The sequence below is a fragment of the Lepisosteus oculatus genome, chromosome 1 (assembly GCF_040954835.1).
Source record: "Lepisosteus oculatus isolate fLepOcu1 chromosome 1, fLepOcu1.hap2, whole genome shotgun sequence".
NCBI classification, from domain to species: domain Eukaryota; kingdom Metazoa; phylum Chordata; class Actinopteri; order Semionotiformes; family Lepisosteidae; genus Lepisosteus; species Lepisosteus oculatus.
Genome location: NC_090696.1, coordinates 28,262,878 through 28,288,861, shown reverse-complemented (window position 1 = coordinate 28,288,861; position 25,984 = coordinate 28,262,878). Strand labels below are relative to the sequence as shown.

Sequence of the window (25,984 nt, the reverse complement as noted above, 5' to 3'; positions counted from 1 at the left end):
TGCCAACAGTGTATTTTAATCTTCTAATTACAGTGAGTTTGTAAGAGGCTGTATCTTCTTTGGTGCATTTCTACTGTGAACTCCCTTCACTATTTTGCCCTGATACTGAACACTGTATAGGTTCAAACAGTGACTTTGAGAGAACAATGTAAAACTCTGTAATGGCTATCCCAGCATACCTATTGTGTCGCCTGTCGGCTCCATATGTCAACTTTCTGTTCACATGAACACTTGTCAGGTACTTAGGTTTTGAAGATTTGCTGGCATAGTCAGTTTTATATGGCATTTTCGGTCCTCCTCAAGACTTTCAGTTTTGGCTCACATCTCCAATCTAATTTCAGTCGTCTACCTTTACAAAATGTGGGAAGAGGATTTTGACACAGAACAGTAAGTATTTTATTGATTTAAAGTTCATTCAAGCAGGCACATTGCAGATTTGCCTCTCCATATCTTTGCCTTTTAAATGTTTTCTGATGAATATCTTACAGGCAGTTTTGCACTGTTTCAGGTTTAAAACGCATTACTTTATGGTTTTCAAATTGGAATTCAGGAAATGTTCCACTTATTTTGAAATTTGAGAATGCGAATGACAAGCTTGCCTGAGAATGCCTGTTCTTGTAGCTCTTTTAGGTAACTTTCCACTCTGCTCTGCCTTAAGAGAAGAAACGTCTCTGCAAATAGACAAATAGACAAATAAACAACTACTGCAAATTAACGATACAATGTACATAATACATGTCAAAGAATTTTCAAAACTGGGTTTGTTTAAGAATATGTCTGCCTTTTTTCTAAAGATATCATGAGTAGTGCAGAAACAGAGAACTTTGAAAGTACCTTGAAGTCAAAGATCTGTGATATGATTTACTTCATTGCAATGTACAGATATACTGTAGATAGGCTGGAGTAATTTAAAAAACATTTGCAATATTTACTGGTATAAAAGTCCTTCCATTCATCATCACCATTTTCAAACAGCATTATTTAGTTTCCTTGGAAAGGATTTGTAAAGGTTTATTTGGTTTAAAGAAAATATTACCATCATAATATAATTTACCATATTATAGCTTAGTCATCCAGCTCACCATCTGTTTCAATTTATATACGGTATAGGCATGCATTAATCAAAATGGTGGTAGTTAACAATCCAGATTTAATTGGAATTCTTCCTGACCCTCCAAAGTATAGGCAACAACATTTTTCTACAAAAAAAGAAACTTTTTGGAACTGAGAAGGTTAAAATTACTGTTATGAACCTTTTTCAAATCATTGTTAAAATTTAAAAAACAATGATTGCTTTGACACTGAGGTCATTATAAAATGGCTTAAGGGGCTTGAATATTATTAGAAAGCAGAATTTGCTACAGAGGCGTGGGGATTCTAACATCAATTTAATCTTCCCTGCAAAGCTTGATCCTCATAAATTTACCATAAAGAAAATGCTTTATTATGATCCTATAATTCAATAATAAAGTCTATTTCTTTACATACTATGATACATTTCACCTCACATTTTAAGATCAGGGACAGCAATACAATAGCCCTTTAAATGAAAAAAAAAGGAAAAACTCCCATCAAGAATAATTTAATGACTCCTACTTACTGTAATGATTTGGTACAGTTCTGGTTCACCAGGTGAAGGAAAACCTGTTGGTAGCATAACAAAAGAGATGGAGACACTGCGGACGTATTTCAAATGAGCATTCTCGCCTGTTTGGGAATAAACACATACATGCACACAACATAGGCATAATGAAATTCAACAAATATTGTCCACTAATTAAAAATGATATATTGATAACATTGCTTGCTAACATACAACTGAAACCTTTTAAATTAAGTTTCTTTGATCTGAAACAATCTCAGGACATTACTCAGTGCAAGATGTGGATTTCTTTTCCTAACAGCCACGGTGTGGGAAGAAAGCGAGACTATTCACCAGTGTCCTGGAGTGAATATTTTGAAATGATGGATGATGTTGTTGTGGGATCAGGAGAGAACAAAGATATATCCTTTTCAAAGTACAATGGCACGCCTTACTCACGGTTTACCTTGTAGGACTTGCAAAACACCAGATATCATAAAAGCCATGTTTGGGCAGGGTTCTTACTCAAACGGTTTATGTAACGTTTTAAAATATTTGAATAATGCCAAACACAGAAGCAAAATTTGTGATGGCAAGTTGCCAGTTTTATTTTTTTAAATACATCCGAATTATTCTTTCACTTTTTCACTACATTCATGTCCAATGCCTTGTTTTTTATTTCTTCTGTAGAAAGCAAAGAATAACAATTATTGCAAACACGTATATTTGGCATTCCCCAGTAATCCACTGATAATCCACTTTTAAACTGATTTTTGTATTATGAATAAATCTGTCTGTCCAGTGCCAATCATTGCACTCTGCCAACGTGCATTAAATACGGAGACAGCACAACAGCACTGCAACCATTACATCTCAATTCATTTAGTGATTTGATTTAAAAGAAATATGTTTTACATATTTAGTCCCTGCGCGTATTAAATCTTTAAAGGGAAAATACATTTTCCATTGTCATTCCTTAGCATTTGGAACATCTTTCGCGTCTACAAGAGTGGATTGGATGGCCCAGTTCTGGTTCTGTTACACGGCGGGGGACACTCTGCCCTCTCGTGGGCCGTTTTCACTGTATGGGCTTTCCGTTGTTACGTCTTGTGGTCGCTTGTTGTTGTACTGACAGTATAGCAGAACCCCGGAAATGTCTGCAAAACATCACTGTGAGCAAGGTTTTCTAGCGCTACCGTTGGGTGAACTGAAATCCGCTGGCAGTGACAGACAAACCGTTTAAAAAAGAACGCATGTATTGTGGGATTAAAAACTGTGTAAAAACAAAAACAATAAATTGAACTAATACAAAAATTAAATATTCAGATTTTAACCATTTAGCATGCAAATACATTTTCCTTTTAAGGTCTGCAATAGCTATTACTTAAGTAATCAAAAGTGCAATGCATGATGTGCTGCAAAGCAATAAAATGTTATAGATGATTGTTACCTTTTTATTACGATACACTAAATTGCTGCTGTTGATGTCTAATATACAATACAGTGCAAACACCGAATCCTACTGAAACAATATTTTTTATGTTTTATTTAAATAAATTTTATTGGCTTCATTTGACAAAAAAAATCTACTTTAATTATATTGTATCAAATTCTGATAGCGGCATCAATCTTAACTGTTTCAAGTGCAGCTCTTTATTCGTGAAAACTTTTTTCTTCAAAAGTGCAGGCCAAGCTTGACTAGAGAAAATACAGTAGGTGTTTCTTGTATAGTAGGTGCACATGAAAATTTTAACACTGCCTCTCTCTTAGGCAGCCATGACTAGCAGAGTTACCTGCAGAGTATTGGCCATGGATCTGCGGGGTCACGGTAAGAATAGTGTTGTACTTTGTATCGATTAGCAATAGTCTGAAATACAAAATGAATATGATTTTTAAAAAAATACTAAGTTTGAAAGGTAAAGCATAAATGTCGACACTAGAGTTTTAAGTACAATTGAAAACAGGGGTCATCGCCAAAAAAATCAGTCTTTGTTCTCTTTCGCTTTACAATATAAAGCTGGTTTTAAACTATGGAAAATATTTAACATTTATTAGGGTTTAAAAAGGTATTAAGGTATTAATGGAATAATTACAATCTGTTTTCAACATAGATTCTTAATCTTCCCCTTTCAATGCAAAAAAAAAAGATTGAAAGACTAAAAATGTCATTAACAGACAAAATTAAATTATTAATCAGCTGTTAAATGGCTTGCTGGATCTTTCTGATCAAAGTGTCTAATACTGGGCAAATTCCTCAGTTTTCTCAGAGGAAAAACAGGCTTGTTATTCATCATTCACTTTTGCAACAATATGGAATCAGTTACTGGACATAGCTACTGTAAGCAGTAATATGACGATGAAAGACAATGAATTCACACACTGTTTAAAAACAAACAATATCAATCAAAAGTAGTAGATTACTCTCTGAAAATAAAGCTGTTGTCTTACGCACACTGTTCCTTCAATGACTGCATAGGTGATACACAAGTACGAAACTCTGACGACCTGTCAACACAAACTATGTCCAGGTAGGAATTGTATTGTTTTGTTTATTCATTTTTAAACATTTCTTTCTGCCACCTGATTGAGACCAATCTCTCAGTCAAATTTTCTTGTGAATAAGGAAACAATAAAACTAATTTGAGAAGTTAAGAAAGGTTACACACAAGGGGAAGCTATCTAGGCCATTGGGTTACTAGCAGACAACTGATCTGAGTATTTAATCAATTTCTTGAAGAAAACCAGGCTTTAGGCTTCAATAGTCCTAATAGTCCTAATATTATATCTCAGTAGCTTGCTCCTGACTCCTTTCACCCTTTGTGTAAAGATGTGCCACCAGTTCTTGGTCCTAAATACAAGAAATTGTATATGGCCAATAAAGTGATCTTATCTAATCTTAAATGGAATTGAATATGTTCCCATTTACTGTAAATGCAGCAGCACTCACATCAGCCTTACATCAGCAAGTTTGCAAGTGATATTGCACCGTAGAAATGTACTGCGTGTCATCTGGTGACACTTGTGTCCACCAGGAGTGGGATCCATAAACTGTTTATCCATATCCATATCCCCCAGTGCATAGTTTTCACAATACATTCAACAGAAGAGGCCAATTCACTTTATAAGAAATCTGCATTATTCATTTACAATTCCTATAACATTTCTTCCAAATCAGCTTTCCATCCCAACACAATGCAGCAAAGGATTGTTGTTCCACATTAGAGAGATCAGCCTACCACTTCTGTTCATTTTCAAATGGCTTATAATCAAAATCCTAAAATTGTTCATTGTGTATTCTGATTTAATTGTTGTGTATATCAAAGAAGGGAAAACAGAGAACATAGTTCTTGACTCAGTGGAGTTAGTGTATCCTAAAGGAGAAAAAGGGCGCACAAGCAGCCACCATTCACTGAGAAAGGGGAGCCACCTTCATGTGTCTGTTTGGAACATGGACGATTAAGAGGCGTTGTGATTTCAGAGAGGGCTTTCTCATTCCTCAGTTGTCGACATGGTGAAGTGCACATGGTTTCTTCCTCTCCAGGGATGTGGCTAATGTAGTGCGAACAATTTACGGAGAGATTCCGCCCCCGTTGATTTTGGTGGGACACAACATGGGAGGAGCCATCGCAATTCACACAGCTACCAGCAACCTGATTCCTTCTGTGGTCGGCCTGGTGGTCATTGATGTGGTAGAAGGTGAAGGGCTGGATTTGCTGGGTTGAGGACACGTGAATTAAAGGCAGAACGTAGCTTAATAAGGGAAGGCAGTCACCCTGATGTTAAAGAGTAACCTATGGATCTGCCGTTCAATGACTGATCATTAAGGATGCAATACTTACACTGTTTCACAATGTGTGTAGAAGAAGATAGGGGACTAGCCAAGAAAGCCATTTAATAAGGACATAATACACTGTAGTTAATTCAACCAGTTACTTGTCATGTGGGGTATGTTACTACATGCTCTAATACAGCTTATAAGATCGATTACTTTCTAACTTTGGCTTTTAGGCAAGTCACTCTAAAAAGAACGTACTGTATACAATCTCACACTCTTCTGATTCTAGGTAGTGCTATGGATGTGCTCCACAGCATGCAGAACTTTCTCAGAGGGAGGCCAAAAACATTTAAATCCATTGACCATGCCATTGAGTGGAGGTTTGTTCTTCAGCCCCTTTGCTGTTTGTGTTTTCATTGTTTCTTGTTCAGTTTTCAATAAAGATTATTTTCTTTTCAGTATTAAAAGTGGACAGATCAGAAACCTGGAGTCAGCAAAAGTATCTATGGTTGGTCAAGTAAGAAGGTATTATTATTATTATTATTATTATTATTATTATTATTATTATTATTCAATAAATTACTGTACATTAAGTTCATTAGGTAGTTCTGGTACTTCAGAACTGTGAAAACAACAGTCTGATCAGAATAATGTGTTACATTCTGCCTGTGAAACTGATAGATTAATCAATTTAACTTTAAGACTTTTTTTCACTGAACATTTTACAGTGTTTCGAACATGTTCCAAACTCAAAATGAATCTACCCTATCGTATGATATTGGCCTTGACCTTTGTGGTCTATGTTGGGCCCTACCATTAGAAACCACTGGAACAGTAGAATTGCACATTATCAATTGTAATAGAGATCAGAGGAAGTTTCAGACGCTTCTAGCACAGAATCAGGAAAAAAAGCAGAATAAATGAAAGCTCTTATAACATTAATGGAGCAATAAATACACTGAAACCTGCTTTATGTTCATTACAGGAAAAGAAATGTACTGTAGAGACATACTGTATTTACCATTTTGGAAGATAAAGGGAAAGAGTTGGACATCAAAATATTTTGACAGTATTGACAATGATTATTTGAATAATGTTGCAATCTGTGCAAAGCTGTGGGATACAATTTAAAGCAATTGTATAGATTGTACCTATTACAATCAGCACAATAGTAATATTACTCCTCTTGGAAACATTTTTCACTCACCAAGCAGTCATAATTTAAAACTGATATTAAGATATAATCTTTCTGTAGTTTGGCAATTCTATTGACAGAATAAAGATACTCTATGTAAGAACTGCATCTTATTCTGCCTGACAACATACTCATAAGTTCAATGTGAAATACCCAGAACCCAGTGAAGTTAAGCGGAAAATGGACTACTTCTTTAGTACATTCACATTCAGTGTCACAGTATTGTGTGTCCTTTATACTTATTTCTTTCCTAATAAACTACATGCTAAATGGATATAAACTACAAAATATTAAATTATTTTTCTTGTTGTGTCTGATTATATATACCCCTCTTTTGCCCCCACTAAAGCGCTAATGCATAAAAGCATATTAATGGTCACAATTACTGCAAGGTAGGCTTCTAACCACTGAACGATAGTCTTAGTTAAGGACTATTCATATTTAAACTCGAATGGAAATATGAATACATGCATTAATTAACACTTCCAATGCTACTTACTTTGCATTCACAAAAGCTACATTCTTACATTCTGTTTGATCATAAAATCTAAATCCTGCATGTGCAACTCACATTTCGGTGTGGTGTACTGTAATATATTGAGATTTGTTGAAGTATGGAGTAATTCAAGAAGGAAAGTTTTGCTGCAGTTTGTTGTAATTCTGGTGAATAGGGTTAATGTAATTGTTAGAACTAACTACAGTGAACACAGTGCTGTTTATGGTATTTAGGTGTGAAAATGTGGACATGGTGCCATCAGAACAGCCCAATCCTGTCAATGATGTGGTTGCAGAGGGACATGAGGAATTTTATGATCTCAATTATGTCACTGATAAAGCTGAAAATGCAAGATCAGAGGTGAGCTTCTCTGAGCTGGAGGTAAGTGACCGATCTTTCCATAAACATCGTAATACTAACCTATTGTTTTCTACCAAAAGAATGCTTGATAATATTTTGTTAGAAGTTTATCAAAACAAATTAAACTAGAACAAAATAATGGAAAGTTTTGCAGCTAAAAAAGAAAAGCTTATGTAAAGCTTTAATTGTGGAAACAAAGAAAAAAGAGTTAATATAATAGAAACAGTACGTTACAGAATAATATCCTTTTTTGTGTAAAAATAAACTTTTACCTCATATACTGTTATATTATGCTTTAGGCTATAATGTCATTGGTTATCAGGCAGCGCCACAAGCCCTTAAGGCTTACATAAATATGAACAACATAAAAAATGTTGAATTTTAAATTTGTAGGAACGTTATGGCTCAAAGGAAGGATATTTGAAATAACAAGAGCACAAAAATCAAATTAAAGATGAGATAATCAAGTCAACAGAGTCTAGCCCAACTAGTATTGTTGAAAATAGAAGTTGTTGAGAATAAAATACAACCGTTTTAAAAAGTAAAGATTTTCAAACTAAAATTCTCTGCATGTAGAGCAGTGTTTCTGCTCAGAAACCTCAGTTAAAGAGAGGAAACAAAATAAGTATGATTAGTCACATTTGTCTATTAAAAATAAAAAAATCTTAGTTTTACTTCAAATTATTATAATTTTGAACACTAGATGGCACTTTTAATACCAATCAACAGAAAAAAGTAATAGTTGTACACTTGCAGCAGTTTTTTTCACAAAATGTTTAAATAAATATTACTTTTATAGCAAGAATTTTTGTTGCAGACCCATTCTAAAGTGAATTATTTTATTTATAAAATGGTGGTGAGTTTTAAAAACTGCTGCAGCCTTTGTGTTCTGTCTTCCAAGAAAAGTATTTTACATACTGGAAAAACATGCCCAGGTAATCTAATCCAGAGCAAGGAAACTGAAATTGTCCGTAACTGAAATACAGTAGCTGCAATCTTACTGTGCATAAAAGGTTGAAATATTCGAGTATAGCTCTAGGTTCACGCATCCCTTTCTTTCTGTTTTTCACGACACATATTTTCCCTCCTCATTCAATTTGACATGCAAGGCTTGATTTCTGCTCTAAAATTAAGTCCAGTGTGGAGCTTGGGTTGGCGAAGAACTTGGAGCTATACCACAATTTGTGAAAGCGAGAAATGGCGGACTAGAAGTGCCTGAGTGTATTTTAATACGGTCCCAGCCACAGAGACAGAGTGTGTACAGCTGGAGGATTGACCTCTCCAAGGCAGAGAAATATTGGGATGGATGGTTCCGAGGCATCTCCAATCTTTTTCTTAGCTGCAATGTGCCAAAGCTGTTACTGCTGGCAGGTGGGTTCTGTAAATCTTTTTTATGTGCTCATAGAAGTTCCTTAATGACAAAATAATTTTTTACAGCATCAGCCCTGCCACAGGCACACTGCACTTCAGGTGTAATTTTGGGACGCGGTTCGTTGATCTCTTTCACACTCTACCAACAGATATTTAAAAAAATGGATAGACAGAAAACAGAGATACTGTACTGTACATTAATCTTCATCCACCTGCAGAAGCACTAAAAGTAACATCTCATATGCTCTCAGCCAGTTCTACTAAAACAACGCCTCAGTGCTTCTGGTTTTAAAGTGGGGTTTAAAATTTGCCTGTCTTCATGAGCTTCATGCTTATTATTTCAAGTTTAATTTTTGCAGGTATAGACCGGCTGGATAGAGACCTTACTATAGGCCAAATGCAAGGTACAGTTCATTTATAGTTATTAAGTATCAAATTCTAATCTTCACCATTGTCCAAACCATGTGGGGAGTACGTGATATTTTTATGTTTATATGGTAAATAACCTGTTGAGAGAGTGTTTACAGAATGGTGTAACAGGGACCCAAAGTGTGGCCAAATGTAATGACTTACAGTAGCTCCAGCCATTATACACCAGAAGAAGGAAAAATAGAGGAGAGAATACTTTTTACCACGGTTTCTGAAGTGTTAAGAGTCCCCACAGACAAAAGCTCTCCTGGAGTGACAGCAGTCTGGTGGTTGTGTCAGTCACTGCTCTGTCTATGGTAATGGCCAGAACAGTGCAGCTCTTTTGCTGTTGAATAGTCTGAAACTGGCAGGAAGACATGCACATGGGAATGAGGTCTGTACCTTCTTTAAACACTCCATGGGCTTTACCTCGGAAGCATGCTAATGAGTGCTGTAATGGAGAAAAGCCCCTACAAGCCTGACAGAGGTTCCAATAAAATAGGTATACAGCTGATTTAAATTTAGGGGAAGCTATTAACCATTCAAAAAAATAAAACATATATCTGTGGTACTAGGTGTTAATAAGATCCAGTTGCAGCTAAAACGTTTTTTATACATTAAACGTCCACTTTTTGTTTTACAATTCATACAGGAGGTTTACTGTCATGGCAGTTACATTATCGTAACAAAAGGGAATAAAGCCAGAAGCCTTTTACCTCATTTTCATGTAATTTGAAAACCCATGAAATGCTGAAAGCCTGCCTGACAACAAACCACAACCAAAGCACTAATCAACATGGAACACTTTACCTTCACAAATTAGCCTGTCGTACATTTGAAGTTTCCATCCATCAATATTTACCTCATGAGATAAGAAACAAAAGCGAGAAACTGACTTCTGCCACTTCCAAACAAGAGATCTGCACTTGGTGTCTCTATTGAAGGCAGAATGCTTAAAGGCACCCTAAGAGCTTTCTGTTGTTGGGCATGGGTTTTCAATGTATTATTAAGCTACGTGCGATGCTTCAGTGATGTGGGTTGTTTTGTTTCAGCAGATTTTTTTCCAGTTTACAAGGTTAGTAGGATAGTTTCCTCAGCCTGCTGGAGCTTAGAGCACTGCCCCCCGAGAGAATGATAATGAATTTCTCAAGGGCTAGAAGTCCTGTTTCACCTCTCCTTAAAACAGGGTGTATCAGTCTACTCTTCACTATTTTCTCAGTTTTCATGTCTGCATGTTGCTAGGTCTGTGGGTCTTAGGGTGGCTGCCTCTGTCTTACGGACAACACAACATCCTAGGCCTGGTGTCTAAGCATTTGGCCCTGGCCACAGTTACACCAATATTCTGGGTGTGCCTGCTGTTGGTGGCTATTCCTGTCTTTCATTTACCCAAGGTCACAGGAGGAACCTTTTGTTTTCAGATAATAGGCTATCTAAAAACCTAATACAGCAAATAAATAAAGAATAAACATCAATTTACAGGAAGTCTACGCACAAGAAATTTTGTTCACAGAAGATTGTAAGTTAAAAGTCCAATATTTAATATTATTTTTATAAGGTTTTTATATGAATTTACTAGCAACAAACCACATTTAGGTAGTTTTGCCAGCTACTCTTTCACAATGAACCATTGAGAAATTGTTCTACGGGAACCATGTACCACCATCTGACTTGAAATCCAATGATGTCCAATGTCTGTGTTCAAGGGAAGTTCATGATGCAAGTTCTTCCCCCTTGTGGACATGCGGTACACGAGGACACCCCTGACAAAGTAAGAGATTTTTGATTTTCCAAGCAGAAACAAACCACCAGCTTGTTTTGGTTTCTAGTAGAGAATTCTGAAGATGGATTTCAGTGGTGACCTTACAGTTTCAGAACTGAGCGGTCTCATTCTTAAAAAGTGCTGCATTTGTACAGGACAGGGTTAGGAATTCTGTGAATTTTAAAACACGATAAAAACAACCCTATAAAATCAGAATGCAGATTTGTTTTTTCGTTCGCCTAGGTCGCAGAAGCCCTGGCGAGCTTCATGATTCGACAAAAGTTTGCAGAAGCCAGGAGTGGAAACAAGAGGTACTGTAAGCTCTCATTCTAATCAGAAGGAAAATTTCAGGTTGGTAGTGCAGATCTGCTGAGTTGCACAAAAGAAGGCAAAAAAATGAATCAGGGATGGATTTGTTGCCATTGAATGAGTTTGGTGTTAGCTATCCCTATCGGATTTGATAGATTCCTCCTTTGGAACAAATTCCTTGGTTTCCAAAATACAACAGTACACAAAAAAAGGGAGCTCACACACCAAACCTTAAATAAAACAAAGTAATCAAACAGGTTTTAAAACAAAGAAAGGACCTGGCCTTGCTGTGATCTTTTTTGCACTGCCTAGCCATTAGTGAATTGGCACACATGAGAATACCTTCTGTCATTGAATATCACCAAATGCTGTGTAAGTCTTTCTTCACCCAGTTTCTTATAAGCGATTGTAGCTGCAGTTAAACTCTCCCACCCGCAGGAGTGGGAGATACATGATACGAATCTGGGAGTTGTCATTTAGGAGGAGCAGTCCAGGCCTCAGAAGCACAGATGCATACCGAAGCACATTAATCACTTGTTTCCAAAAACAGTCTCTTCCCAGATATCCAAGACAAAGCACTGGGGCTGTGTTGGTCATATTTCAGTTGTAATATTTTAGTTTGATTGGGAGCAATCTTCATCAGGAACCACTAATACACTGTTACATGCTGTAGTTATGCAAATGTAAAGTGATTGAACTGGTGTGCTGTTTTTAGGGAAGCAGGATTCTCCCTTACTCATCCCAAATAGAATTACTATTCAGCTAGTATAGTTCTTTATTCTATATGCCTTCTACTGTATGTGTGAGGCACTCTTAGACCCTCTGGGATGAATAGTTGTATACTGTATGAATGTAAGGAATTACTATCATGTTGGTGATATAGGGCAGAGCTGAGATGCTCAAAAATGAGAAAAACCAGGAAACAAGTATATATTCTTCATATCCTGAAACCTGGATAGGCTACTGACATCACAAATGTCACCTGGAGTACAAATGTTTCTTGTAGACTACGGTGGATAAGTAAAACTGCTACTGACCTCTGAACTGCACCTTCTAAGTGACCAATACTTGATGAATACTTGGTGCAGATGCATCCAATTAGACAATATTAGAATTTGTATGTAAGCATATATATATATGCACTGTATATCTGCAATGTTAGCTTATTAAAAACTGTATATCTGTTATTAAGGTGCAGCTTCTGGATTTGATTCCAGAATGGAGTGAGTTCTGTGCAGATTTTACATTGATATTCATTGGGTGGTCTGATTTCCTAATTTCATTGGTGTCTCTAAATTGTCATTGTATGCATGTGTGTGCCCTGCAATGTACCTGCAATAGGTGATACATGCAAGAGTGCAGATTGCTGTTGTTATTTCCTTGTACTGATAAAAATATGTATCTCACCATTGTCCATGGATCTCATGTGCTGTCCTGTTTTCTCAGCTCCTCCTATCCATATATGAGGTGAAAGCCAGGTGAGAAACCTTTTCAGTTGAATACATACAGCTTTGCCTTAGTTGCCATATTTAATGAAAGCAATGTTTTACTGTAGGTAATGCTTGCTTTGTAATGCAGACGTTAGTAAGATGAGTAGAAAGCAGACTGAATGGAGATTATTAAATCAGGCTTCTTTCCAAAAGAAAAGTAACAGTCTCCAAAAATAAAGATATTCACATGATAAAGATGTATCAAGATTTTGTAATCTTCCTAGATTTTACAAAATATTCTGCGTCTGGATCTTTCTTGTAATTTTTATTTTATTGTAAGGTACAAGCCTGTCTGAACCTGCCTCCAGGAAGAACGTCTGAAGGAAATCTGTTTCTGAAGAGCTATGTGAAAAATCTGACTTTTTCTTCACCGTGATTTCAACTTTTTGAAAAGGATAGCAAGCCGTTTCTCAGTGGTCAAGAACTGTGATTTTGTTGGATTCTGTTTATTTCTGCCTGGTTTAGGAAATGTCAGTTTTAGATAATACACAATTTTACACAGAAAACTGTGACACACTGAAATTGGTCACACTCAATAAATGTAATTTTCATGTTCCTTTTGTATTTGTATTAGTTGTACTGTTATGTTTCACAAACATGCTTTATAGGAGTGATAGCTATTAACAAACTGCAAAGGGAGAACATTTACATTTTCTGTAGCTTACATTGACTTTGTAATTTTTTAAATTGTGATTTTTATGGTTCCTTTCAGCTGTTGTTTAGTATAGCTAGATGTATAGTAGCATCTTTGGAAATACTGTAAACAAATTATTCGATTTTTGTATTTGGATGTCATTGTTACTGTTTGGTTCCCATAGCTATCTTTTTTGTGGGTTTTTTTTCCCCAAGATGTCTGGTAGTCTGCCTCTTTGATGGATTATTGTACCAAAACTCTGCTATTCTTAAAAGTCTGCAGACATTTTGTACTAACCTTATTTCAGTTGAATCTCTAAACCAGGTGAGCTCATGAATTAACTCAGGGGACAGTACTGAGTTACAACATTTTTTGCTTTAATACACATTTCATCTCGGAGCTCTTAAACTACTTTTTATATTTAATAAATCATATTGGTTTTAATAAACATTAGTAGCTGGTAAACCATACTTTTTTGTAGAAACCTATGGGAAAAACTGAAATCACTCTTGTTGTTAATAGTGCATCTAATTTTCTTCTAAAAATGAAAGATTCCCACTGCAATTGATAAGATAAATTTCTAAGTACTTTAAATTCCTCTAAATCTTACAGATGGTTTAACACTGCACACCTGGCCTGAGTACTTAAGCAGAAGAAATGCTGTTTAGCATGGCTCTAAAAACTGGAACATTGTATATTCCTTCAGGTTGAAAGTGTAGATTTCAGTGTATACGAAAGCCTTGGTTAAGCTCCCTGCAGTTAAGAATGGTTGCTGACCGATTGATCCTGAAGTTTTCTTCTTCATTTGCTGTAAATGACCGTCATAATCATTGCTTAACTACGGAAAAGATTGTATATTCAACTAGAAGGCAGCAAAACCACCAAAATAAAGCTGAAAACATGGAAAAAAGGCAATGTCGGAAACATTTCTCACGTATGTAGCATTGCGTTATTTATTCTACATTCTTTTATCAGTTTTTGTGGCGGTAACCATGAACATGACATTTAAAAATTTTCACATTGAAACAAATTAAAACAGCAACTTCAGATACAGCAACAAATTACATAAATAAAAAAGACCAGCTGGTTCCTCAGTATGATACAGAGGTAAGACGTCAGGTGTGACACTTAAATAACTATAGTGAAGAAAAAGCCCTTGATGGGCCAAATAATAGAGAAACGAAAAAAACTGTGACTCAAAGTGCAGGTGCTCCAGTATCAATAGAGTACAATATATCAATAGACAGCTAACATTTTAGATCAGTGTGGCAAAGTTTCCAGAACAGTATGTAGTCAAGCCACAGGAGTACATATCCGATTAGATACGGCTTTGAACATAATGTTAGCTTTTAATTTTATTCTGTTAAGAGAATAAGTATAGATCACAACATAAGAATACATAGCCTAACATGATCTAACAGGTTATTAGTTTTGTACATTACTCCATATAAAGTATAGCAAGCTTAGGTTGTATATTGTAGATAAGTTTAAAATGATTGCATTTCCTTCTCACTTAAGGTCAGAATCAAATACTTTTCTTTGCTTTTCCACCACATCTTCCTGGGAAATCAGGATTCTCCGCATGAATTATAGCTCTGTTAACAGTCTAAGAATAAAACCGCTTTTTCACACATCATAAAATACAGTGTCAAACTTTTTAAAATTCTATATATTATTATTAATTAAACATATAAACAACTTCTCAGTTCTCAATCAGTGTTATCTACCACCTACCTAGCCGTTGTTAGCAGATGAATATTACACAGTGCACTTAAGACAGACAGTACCTCTGTTTACAATTGTATTGGTATTAACTTCTTGGGTCTACAGGTGGAAGAATAATGAAAGAGACAGCGACACAGTTTATTTATTTTTCTGAGCTCAGCTTTCAGCCAGAGAGAGTGGAGATCTCATAGTCACTAGCAGATATGATCTGTCTCCCCACCTTTCGAATATTCTTGGCGTTGGAGATCCGCGCCACGATCTCCACTGGTTTCTCGAAGTAGATGACCAGGGCTTGCTCTGTCAGCACTGAGGCCAGAAACTGCTCAAAGGTGATGGCCCAGTCCTTGTCAATGCTGGTGCTATGCGGCAGGGAGTTGCCATGGTTACTGCGCACCAGCACCGTGTCATCAGCAATATCTTCGCACTGCAGCTTTTCTTCCATTTCATGGGAGCCGGCGCTCAGCACCGAGTAGGAGGACATGGAGGTGTCGTCCTTGGTCTCGTCATCGGAAATAAGCATGGCGGAAGACATGCCAATATCCTTCGGGGACGAATCTTCTAGCTTGATGTCCTCCATCTGTGAGCAGAGAGGCTGCTCACCGCAAGCCCCCGAGCTGCAGAACTTCGCTTCGCCTTCCCCCTGTGTGGTCATACCAGAGAGAAAAGGGTCCCCCTGCCCATTCTGCTGGAAAAGGGAGTCCCCTTTAGCCTGGCCCATGGCACTGTCTTTGATGTCCCTATTATCCTCCCCACCAGCTGGGCTACAGAACAGTTTTCCCACCTCCCCAATCTCCAGAAGAAGACTGGTCACTGTGGCTGTGGCGTGGTACAGGTCCTGCTCATTTGGGTCCTCACTGAACATGTTGTAGAGCGTCTTGCACAGCTCAATAAACTGCCCCTGAGCCAAAAGCAGACAGGAAAGAATCATCAGGGTGGGTCTAAAGAGGTTCCTTTAGAAACATCCTTCACGTAATTGGTAAGGTTAGACACAGCTTCACAAAGCAGTTCATCATGCGCCCCATTTGATGAGGACAAAAACTGAATCTGGCAATTTCAGATCATTTCTCATAAGGAATTAATGGAAAGCTGTAAAAGTGCTTCAGATAAATTTTAAAAAGCTATACGAGTTCAAATATTTTTGATGTACAATTTGAGCATGAAATTACATTTTTTTGTCTGTTGAGCTTTTGAAATAAATGATCAACTTCTATGAAGGAAACCCGAGACATTTTGTCTGGATATTACTTCACTACAAATCAGCAAACATTTAAGGGTCATTGGGGTTGTGCAAAGACTGATAGAGAAGGATGATTTCTATAGATACATGAGTTTAATAGCTTTAACTGTCAGAATGGTTTTCACTCACTTACTGCACAAATTGAAACAATTGAACTCATCTGGTATTTAAAGATTAAATTTGAAATACTGGACTTTGGTTTACAATTTTTACAACAGAGAGAGCTGAGAACAATTTCCTATACAAAGACTATATTATAAAACTTTTATAAATCAGTACAATTAAGTACTGAACCTCAAATGACTCCTCAGTTATTAAAATTGATATACATTCCTTGTAGTCTAGAAGTTTTTAATTTCTTACAAACTGAAACGCAATCCAAGGCACATTTTTTCTTTTTTTCTTTTACCAGATCAGTTAAAGAAACTCATTTACACTGATGAAATGGAGACCCACTGATAGAGCAGTGTATTTACTAGAGCAAGGGTACAGTAAAAATATTCCGCCTTGGATCTGAACATACAACTCTTCAAGTCTGAAGTCCAGACCCATAACTGCTATTCTACACTGCTGCCTAAAAATCCCATTTATAGATGCCATGCATATTTCTTCACCACCTGTTTTACTGTCACTGTTTGACACAGTGTTGGAATATACTGCACGTGGTAATAAACCTGAATCTTCATTACTCTAAAGGCGACCCAAGCATGCCAAATTACCTGGTTCAGTTTAGGCAGTTCCTTCATGTTCTCCAATTTTGACTTGCTCTCTTGGTTCCATAGCCGTAAATAGGTCCGATAGTCAGGAGTGTGTGTCTTTTTAACTGCAAAGAGAAAGAAATGTGAACCAGAATGTTACTGTCACATACTCACAGGTCACAAACTAAAGGACATCTGTGGAAAGTAAAACCAAGAACCATTATGAACCACTATTTTTTATGCAAACAATTGTGAGAGCATGGAACAAGCTACCAAGCCATGTTTTCTAAGCTCATGCCCTGGCTTCTTTAAAGAGCCAAATGAGATACATTGATCAATTTGCTCCAATTAAGCAAACAAGTTAGACAGACCTAATGGCTTGCTCTTGTTTGTACTGCCTCTTGTGTTTTTTTCCCACTGTGCCTAAAGCAGTGCATGTGTTTCTCATTCAGTGATTTTCATGATGTTGTACAGTACTTTGCCTAGTAGTGATATTAACAGAGAATTTGTTTTTTATGATGAAGGGTGGCATTCAACAAATCAAATTCATGTAAAGCATAAGGGGTTGCAGGCTTTCATGTATTTTGAAAATTATATATCTAAGGTGTTTCTGTTTTCTGTTACAAAAAGCAGACTTTTTTGCAGTGAGAAGAGCTGTAGGACATAATAAATGGAACTATTTTCAGAATATCCATCTACAGTGCCTTGCGAAAGTATTCGGCCCCCTTGAACTTTTCAACCTTTTGCCACATTTCAGGCTTCAAACATAAAGATATAAATTTTTTATTTTATGTGAAGAATCACCAACAAGTGGGACACAATTGTGAAGTGGAACGAAATCTATCGGATTTTTGAAACTTTTTTAACTAATAAAAAAATGAAAAGTGGGGCGTGCAAAATTATTCGGCCCCCTTGCGTTAATACTTTGTAGAGCCACCTTTTGCTGCGATTACAGCTGCAAGTCGCTTGGGGTATGTCTCTATCAGTTTTGCACATCGAGAGACTGAAATTCTTGCCCATTCTTCCTTGCAAAACAGCTCGAGCTCAGTGAGGTTGGATGGAGAGCGTTTGTGAACAGCAGTTTTCAGCTCTTTCCACAGATTCTCGATTGGATTCAGGTCTGGACTTTGACTTGGCCATTCAAACACCTGGATACGTTTATTTGTGAACCATTCCTTTGTAGATTTTGCTGTATGTTTGGGATCATTGTCTTGTTGGAAGATAAATCTCCGTCCCAGTTTCAGGTCTTTTGCAGACTCCAACAGGTTTTCATCCAGAATGGTCCTGTATTTGGCTGCATCCATCTTTCCCTCAATTTTAACCATCTTCCCTGTCCCTGCTGAAGAAAAGCAGGCCCAAACCATGATGCTGCCACCACCATGTTTGACAGTGGGGATGGTGTGTTGAGGGTGATGAGCTGTGTTGCTTTTACGCCAAACATATCGTTTTGCATTGTGGCCAAAAAGTTCGATTTTGGTTTCATCTGACCAGAGCACCTTTTTCCACATGTTTGGGGTGTCTCCCAGGTGGCTTGTGGCAAACTTTAGACGAGACTTTTTATGGATATCTTTGAGAAATGGCTTTCTTCTTGCCACTCTTCCATAAAGGCCAGATTTGTGCAGTGTAAGACTGATTGTTGTCCTATGGACAGACTCTCCCACCTCAGCTGTAGTTCTCTGCAGTTCATCCAGAGTGATCATGGGCCTCTTGGCTGCATCTCTGATCAGTCTTCTCCTTGTCTGAGCTGAAAGTTTAGAGGGACGGCCAGGTCTTGGTAGATTTGCAGTGGTCTGATACTCCTTCCATTTCAAGATGATCGCTTGCACAGTGCTCCTTGGGATGTTTGAAGCTTGGGAAATCTTTTTGTATCCAAATCCGGCTTTAAACTTCTCCACAACAGTATTACGGACCTGCCTGGTGTGTTCCTTGGTCTTCATGATGCTCTCTGCGCTTTCAACAGAACCTTGAGACTATCACAGAGCAGGTGCATTTATACAGAGACTTGATTACACACAGGTGGATTCTATTTATCACCATCAGTCATTTAGGACAACATTGGATCATTCAGAGATCCTCGCTGAACTTCTGGAGTGAGTTTGCTGCACTGAAAGTAAAGGGGCCCAATAATTTTGCACGCCCCACTTTTCATTTTTTTATTAGTTAAAAAAGTTTCAAAAATCCAATAGATTTCGTTCCACTTCACAATTGTGTCCCACTTGTTGGTGATTCTTCACATAAAATAAAAAATTTATATCTTTATGTTTGAAGCCTGAAATGTGGCAAAAGGTTGAAAAGTTCAAGGGGGCCGAATACTTTCGCAAGGCACTGTAATAATCTGGACCACACAGTAATCATCTGTACAGTGCAACTTGATTAGGACATATGTAACAATTCACAAAACTCTTTCTTACATTTTTTTACCAATTTAGAGAAAAAAATTAACCAATGAAACTAACAATTAATTTCTCACACTACAAAAAACAACTACTAAAAACCATGACTGCACTCCGAACTGCACAGAACATTAACCCCCAGTTTCACACATTTACAGATACTTTTGAATTCTCTATTAATTTAAGTCCCATATTTCATTGAAGTTATATCTGTCACTGTAATAAGAGCATCTCTCTGCAGATTGTAAGCACATTATAAAGCAATCCTAAATTATCCTGGATTCTGGATGAGATTTAAACCATCTTAATCCTGAAAACTGTTATATTCAAAACCCTGTCAAGGCTTCAGGCAGTAGGTTGCAAAACTAAATTAATAGAGAGAACTTTAATATTCCTTGTTAAGAACCTAAAACATTCATTAATATTAAATAGTAAGAAAATATTCCTTATACATATAACATACTTTTATATATTATTTACCTTTTTCAGTTTTGAAGGTGACTGTTACAAAACCATCATCTTTATCATTTTTAGACTTTGGATCCAGCCCTGTAAACAAGGTAACACATACGTGAATAAAATCAATGTTTAGATTAAATAAAGAAGATAATAAACCCATTAAACTGTATAGTCTTCTTTGCATATTTTACAGAAAAGTTGGGGTACAGTAACATTAAAAGAAATTATAAATCAATCTTAAAACAGTTACTTAGGAATTCCGTTTTTGTTAATTCCTGTGTAGTTCAACAAAAATGCCGTGATGATGAGCTAATCTGGAAAGCTGTTAGTGGGTATTCATGTTGATCAGAAGAGTGTATAAAATGAACAGACGACTAGCCTTATGAAGAAATAATGATCTTTGCATGATCAACATGACATTTTCTTCCAGCAACCAAGAACTACAGACATACCAAGAGAAGTCTCGGGGGTGATATCTTCAAAGAAATACTGGGTAGCTTCAAAAGCAGAATCTGGTTCCTCTTGCTCATGAGCTGGCTCTGTAGGTCACGGGGAAAAAAATTAACACTAATTCTAAGACAGTTCACAACTTAAATGAAGTCAATTCTTGACAAAAAGTATGTGGTGAAAAGGAATAACTGTGATCTTCAACAATAAGGGACATATTTTAATTTCAGTAATAAAGTGAAAAGAAAAGAACTAAAAAATTCAACTAAAATTTCACTAAAATACACTGAACAACAATCATTTCAGTAAAATGTAAATCTGACAAAAAAGTACTTACAGTAACTAGCTCTTTTCCTATCTCAGTAATGTCTATTGATAGTAATAAAAGATGTAATAATAATGACTAATTTTAATTTAACAGAGAAAGAAGATATCACACAACGCATTTCTCTATGAAAAAATGGTTTTCTCAACTAAATATTCCCAGTATTCCTGTGGTATACAAGTATTAAAACTCAGCACTACAATCTACTGCAGAAGTATCAACAATGCCAAGCAACCTGGTGAGAGTGAATTTTTTTCAGCATTCAGCCACACTAATGAGCTGCGATACATGTGAAAATATTTTAAATAAAACTGCACCACGCATATGACTTTATTTCCATGAAACCTGTCTAAATAAACTCCCGGGAGTCATTATCCTGTTGTGGGAGAATAATAAGCTTTTCGTGTCTCTTCTTCAAAATTTATTATGTCATTGTTTCTCCACAGTGCCCAGAATTTCTCCTCTCTAACTGTCATGGGTAGCGCAAAGCACAGCCGATCTGCATAACAGGATTTTAAAAATGTAAATTATCCTCTGTGTTGATTCTGTAACAACGTTGGGACTGGTGGTAGAGGACCCCTGAAGTTCGTAATGTTTTCACCGCTCAGATTGATTGCCCTACTCAGAAGGTGCAAAGTTAATTGTTTGACACTGTTTTTCTTGGTGTCAAGTAAAACTAAAGTAAGTCACAGATTATCAAAGGGTGTTCCAAATGATTTATTCAGGATAATTCATTTCACTGTAATTATTAAGACAGTCACAATAAAGAATAACAACAGCGGGAGGCCATTAATCTAACCCGCAGAGGATTGTGTCTAAGCATCAAGACAAGACCAGAAGAAGAAAGGGAAGAAGGAAAAGAGAGAGGAATGGAGAACAGCACTCATCAACACTCAACATTGTAGCACTTCACCATTTATCTACTCCAAAGCTGTACTGTGGGAGAGTTCCTTTCTCTAACCAGGTAAATTCATCATCATGAAGAATACTGGGCATTATTAAAAGAGAGATTGCAGTCTTACTAATTTTAGGACATTCTGATTTCCTATATTGCACAATTCTCAAGCTTATAAAGTTCTTTTCCATTTAGTGATGCATTGTTGTGTTTTACAAAGGGAGATTTAGTCCCAGGTAGGGCTGGGCGATATGGCCAAAAACATTATCATGCTAAAAATGTTCATATCAGTCGATATAGATAATTATCGCGATAAATGTCAAATCATTATTTCTTTCAAGTTTAAAGGCAGATTTTTTCTCCTGAGTGAAAGTTAAAGAAACCAGACAGTTAATTGGTAAATTAAACAACTCTTTATTCTAAGAACACAACGAATACTTTCCAAACAGCAGAAACATTAAACAAATCTGTTAGCTGCCCGGTCTGCAGCACGCACCCGCCCTCGCGCAGTATTTTGTGCGCATGCGCATATCACGCGCAAAGCATAAACATATATATCGAACATTTATCGAACTTTTGTTAAAATTATATCGAGGAAAATTATATCGCGATAAGTATCATTATCGAATTATCTCCCAGCTCTAGTCCCAGGTAGCATCCATTTTTCCTAGGGTACAGGTTTTCTCTGTTTGACCTGTTGAGATGTTTTATTTTGGAATTCTGAATGTCTAAAGCAGTGGTTCCCAATCCTGGTCCTGGTGACCCACACACCTGCTGGCTTTCATTCCATGCCACCTTCATTAGATCATTGAAGCTTTACTTGATCCAACAAAATTGCTTCATTTGAATATTTGCACACAGTCACGAGTTTAGGATTTTATTTAAAAAATACAACAGTTAAGGCTCCAACATGATTAAGAGCTGGGAATAAACAGTTCAAATTAATCTTAAGTCCATGAAGGGTTTGTGGTAACCGAGGGTTTGACTAGAACAAAAACCAGCAGTTGTGTGGGTCCTGTGAATCCCTAGATTGGGAACACGGATCTAAAATATAAACCCTGGAACATTACTTCAGTCTAACAGATTGTCTATAGTGTAATCAATGGTACTGTAGCATAGTTTTGTAAATTTGAATACATATTTGCATATCCTTGTATGTTTGGACCTAATTGTTACTCTGTCATCAGAGCTGTGCAGGAGAGTAAAAGAACTCACTTTGTGTAATGCTCGATTATTTTCTGCCCTGTGTCTTGTAACAATAACAAATCAAATATGTTTCTGCTGGGGGAATATTCAAGACTGACACAACCACTCTTCTCCGGCAGTCATTAGGATATTGTCATCAAGAAAACAAAACGACAGCTTTATTTTAAAACTAATCCAAAACTAAGCCCAAGATAGCATTTAAAATTTAAAAGTCATATAATGTACACAAGAACTAGCTTATGTTAGCACATAAATACACATACAAACTTTATTAAAGTTTATTGTCCATTAAAAGAACACAATAAATCATAAACCATAATAGTACAGCATCATACTCTACTGAATATATCAATTTTCTTTCTATTTAAATTTAAGTTTAGAAAAATGTCTAAAAAGCAAATGGAAATCACACTTTAAAGTGATTTCACTTGTTTCTCTAATTTGCATTAGTTCTGCTAACACGAAGGTGTATCATGAAAGGGAAATTATGTTTTTTCTCCACATCCTCCCATTATCTCAAGACAGTTACATAATTTAACTTGAAAAGAGACAAGTAAAACACAGAAAATAATGTTACAGTCCTAATCCTGTATAGGAAGATCAAATAATTCATGAACATTTACTTACCAGGCAACACATGCATTTTATAAAGCAGCTTCAGTTTTTCTGTCAAATCCCCATGACAAAGCACACCTACAACAAAAATATCTAGGTAAATACAAATATCTGGGTAAGTATAAATCCATTACATTTTTATTACAGTCTACATCTTTGTCTACAGTCTACATATTCTGTCAAATCAGTAAACAAAAACAAAAATCTTGTGGATTTATCCACAGGCTCATACTGTACCACACATATATCTAGATCTCTTTACACCACTAAGCAGGAGAAAAGCAGGAGACAGCATATGTGACCTCTAAATGAAAATGTCTTTCTTTTAATGGCCTAGGTGGTGTAGGCAGATACAGTGCAAACCACAATGACCTATATACAGTACTTTGTACTTTATAAAACACAACAATAGAAAGCGACATTAAACAAAGAAAAAAAAGCACTTAACAAATCAGTTTCTGTGGACATTGCGAAATCCAGAAAAAAAATACCTCTTTACAGATTAAGTGTACAAAATTGCAAGGTGCACTAATGTGTACTCAAACAACTTACTGCTGCATTTAAAAATCAAGATAGCAATTATAAGGATACCTATAATTATAAAATTAATGTAGCTAAGACAATGTTCTAAATCAATTCTGATTTAAAATGTGCAAGACAGTGGGAAGAGTGCATATAACATCAGGTAGCCTGTCTTTTTTTTCCTGGTCACCTGGTTCAGGGGTTGCCTGGCAACCACTGATGAACATAGGTACTTTATGAGCAAGGTTCAAAGTTCATTAACCCTGAATTCAATAGCATTCCAGACTCTATCCATGTTACTGGGAACACACCACTAACAAAACTAACAAAACTAAGGCTATCTTAAATACACCCTGTCTTGTTAAAATATTTGCATATTTGTTACACTAGCCGCTCAAAGGCAGAGGGAGTTGGACCTACTCAAGCCAGTGACGAATTCTCTGAAGTTGATGAAGGAGTCCCCGTTCTGGTCCAGCAGCCTGAAGAAGCGCATGGCCAGTGAATCAGAATGAGCCCCGCAGGCCCACGGAAAGAGAAGCCCAAAGAGGCCCTTGAACTGCTCAAAGTCAATACGATACTGCTCCAGGTAGGGCAGGCTGGGGTCATGCCTGTCAGTGGGATTGCTGTTTCCACCCCAATAGCAGCTTGTCAGATGTTCTGCCTGCAGCAGGCAAATAACAATACCAATATAATGTTGTCTTTAGAAGAACTAGACTGTAACCATAGCAGTCTTAATCAGCAGGGAGCATGAGGGTGTACAAAGACAACTAGTTTCTATAGTAACAGTGTACATGATTGTGCAGGAGTGAATAACGATACTCAATATTCTTACCCTTAAAACTTTGGATATTGACTAATTTAATCTGAAATTAAAACAATCACTGCTCTATGATTATTCCAGACAATAAAATATAAATCAATAAAATCTTTTTTAGCACCTTCATTAACACAATACATAAAGGTCTATATAACATGTTTAAACAATTTTTAATGTGGGTGAAACATTCAATTTGCTGATGACTGTCAGTATACATAAAGAAACAAAAATGCACGTCAGCCCTGTATCACACACACATAAAGGTGATCTGAGGTCACTCTAAACTAGCTTTAAGGTAAATGTGCAGCCCTCTAGAATGTTTGCAATGCAGGATATCTTCAACAACCCCTCAACAAAATAGTAAGTGTAGAAAAATGTAAATATACAGTAGTACATAATCAGCCAGACACTTTCTTGTCCACAATGTATCACCATGATCTCTACTACAAAAGCAAAGCAACACACCCAAGCAATATTCCCCATATCTTCTCAGCATCAGAATTAACACTTTTTTCACTTGCATTTTTTCCAAAGCTTCTGACTTTCATCTATGAGAAAGCTGAGAGTGTATTTTTGAAAATCTCATGCTACGCAGGGGCATCATTTCAGGAATAGCTCACTTGACATCAAACACCATCTGGAACACATCCACTCAGTGCATAGTGTGTTGCTCTTTTAAAGCACTTAAAGCTAATCTCATTCTCTCAATTGATTTAAGAGAATTGTTATACAGCATATGTACACTCACAAATGCCTTAGAAAGCACAACTGAAATCAATGGAGATTTCAACTATAGTTTGCGAGTTAAGACATCAGTTCTTCTTCACTTCCACTACACTAAATCACTAAATCATAATCATAAGTACCCTAGCCAGTCTCTTTCTTGCTGACATTCTTCATCCTGCTTCTATCCTCCTCTACAGTTCCTCCTTTACAGCAGCCTGGTGCTGCTCTTCTTCTCTCTCTGTGCGGGGCTGTTGACTTCCTCATCCTACAGCTAGTGAGCTGACCCTCAGACAAGCATGTTAAGCCAAAGCATTTTATGCCTGACTTCTCCATTAACATTCCTAAACACGTGGTTTTACTGGGGGGTGTCACTGCAATATATTTTTTTAAAAAGCTAGTTTACTCTTGACGCAGTTTTGTTTTCCTTTGTTAAAATAATGGGGACTATACAGCTGCACATTATTTATTTAGCTTACTGACAACTAGACTACAACTCAACACTGCAGTCGACAGCAAACATTCATATTTTGGCACAACAGT

General features: G+C 36.7%; 2 protein-coding genes across 3 annotated transcripts in view; one reads left to right on the top strand and one right to left on the bottom strand.

The window, feature by feature from the left end:
- The first annotated feature begins 358 nt into the window (after window positions 1–358).
- Window positions 359–12,726, top strand: LOC102686668 (protein phosphatase methylesterase 1-like). Its single transcript, XM_069194129.1, has 14 exons — window positions 359–387; window positions 1,920–2,004; window positions 2,573–2,665; window positions 3,353–3,410; window positions 4,059–4,110; window positions 5,124–5,278; window positions 5,647–5,737; window positions 5,817–5,882; window positions 7,282–7,429; window positions 8,662–8,779; window positions 9,139–9,183; window positions 10,891–10,955; window positions 11,190–11,257; window positions 12,702–12,726. Exons 1-14 carry the CDS (start codon window positions 359–361, stop codon window positions 12,724–12,726), a joined length of 1,098 nt encoding a protein of 365 aa, XP_069050230.1.
- A 1,579-nt stretch (window positions 12,727–14,305) lies between these two features.
- The window catches only part of tbc1d9 (TBC1 domain family, member 9 (with GRAM domain)), a 45,805-nt gene continuing 34,126 nt past the window's right edge, over window positions 14,306–25,984 (bottom strand). For both annotated transcript variants that reach the window (XM_015344675.2, XM_006629507.3), the window contains 6 exons: window positions 24,322–24,562; window positions 23,392–23,457; window positions 20,344–20,430; window positions 19,913–19,981; window positions 17,061–17,164; window positions 14,306–16,002 (listed from right to left, as the gene is read on the bottom strand). In XM_015344675.2, the coding sequence (XP_015200161.1) occupies window positions 15,268–16,002; window positions 17,061–17,164; window positions 19,913–19,981; window positions 20,344–20,430; window positions 23,392–23,457; window positions 24,322–24,562 (1,302 nt within the window). In that variant the 3' untranslated portion in view covers window positions 14,306–15,267. The remainder of the gene's footprint in view (window positions 16,003–17,060; window positions 17,165–19,912; window positions 19,982–20,343; window positions 20,431–23,391; window positions 23,458–24,321; window positions 24,563–25,984) is intronic.

Coding starts and splice junctions, on each gene's coding strand:
- LOC102686668 (XM_069194129.1), top strand. CDS start 359: ATGTGGGAAGAGGATTTTGACACAGAACA. Junction 5,738..5,816: donor GACCATGCCATTGAGTGGAG/GTTTGTTCTTCA, acceptor TTTTCTTTTCAG/TATTAAAAGTGGACAGATCA. Junction 9,184..10,890: donor TACTATAGGCCAAATGCAAG/GTACAGTTCATT, acceptor TCTGTGTTCAAG/GGAAGTTCATGATGCAAGTT.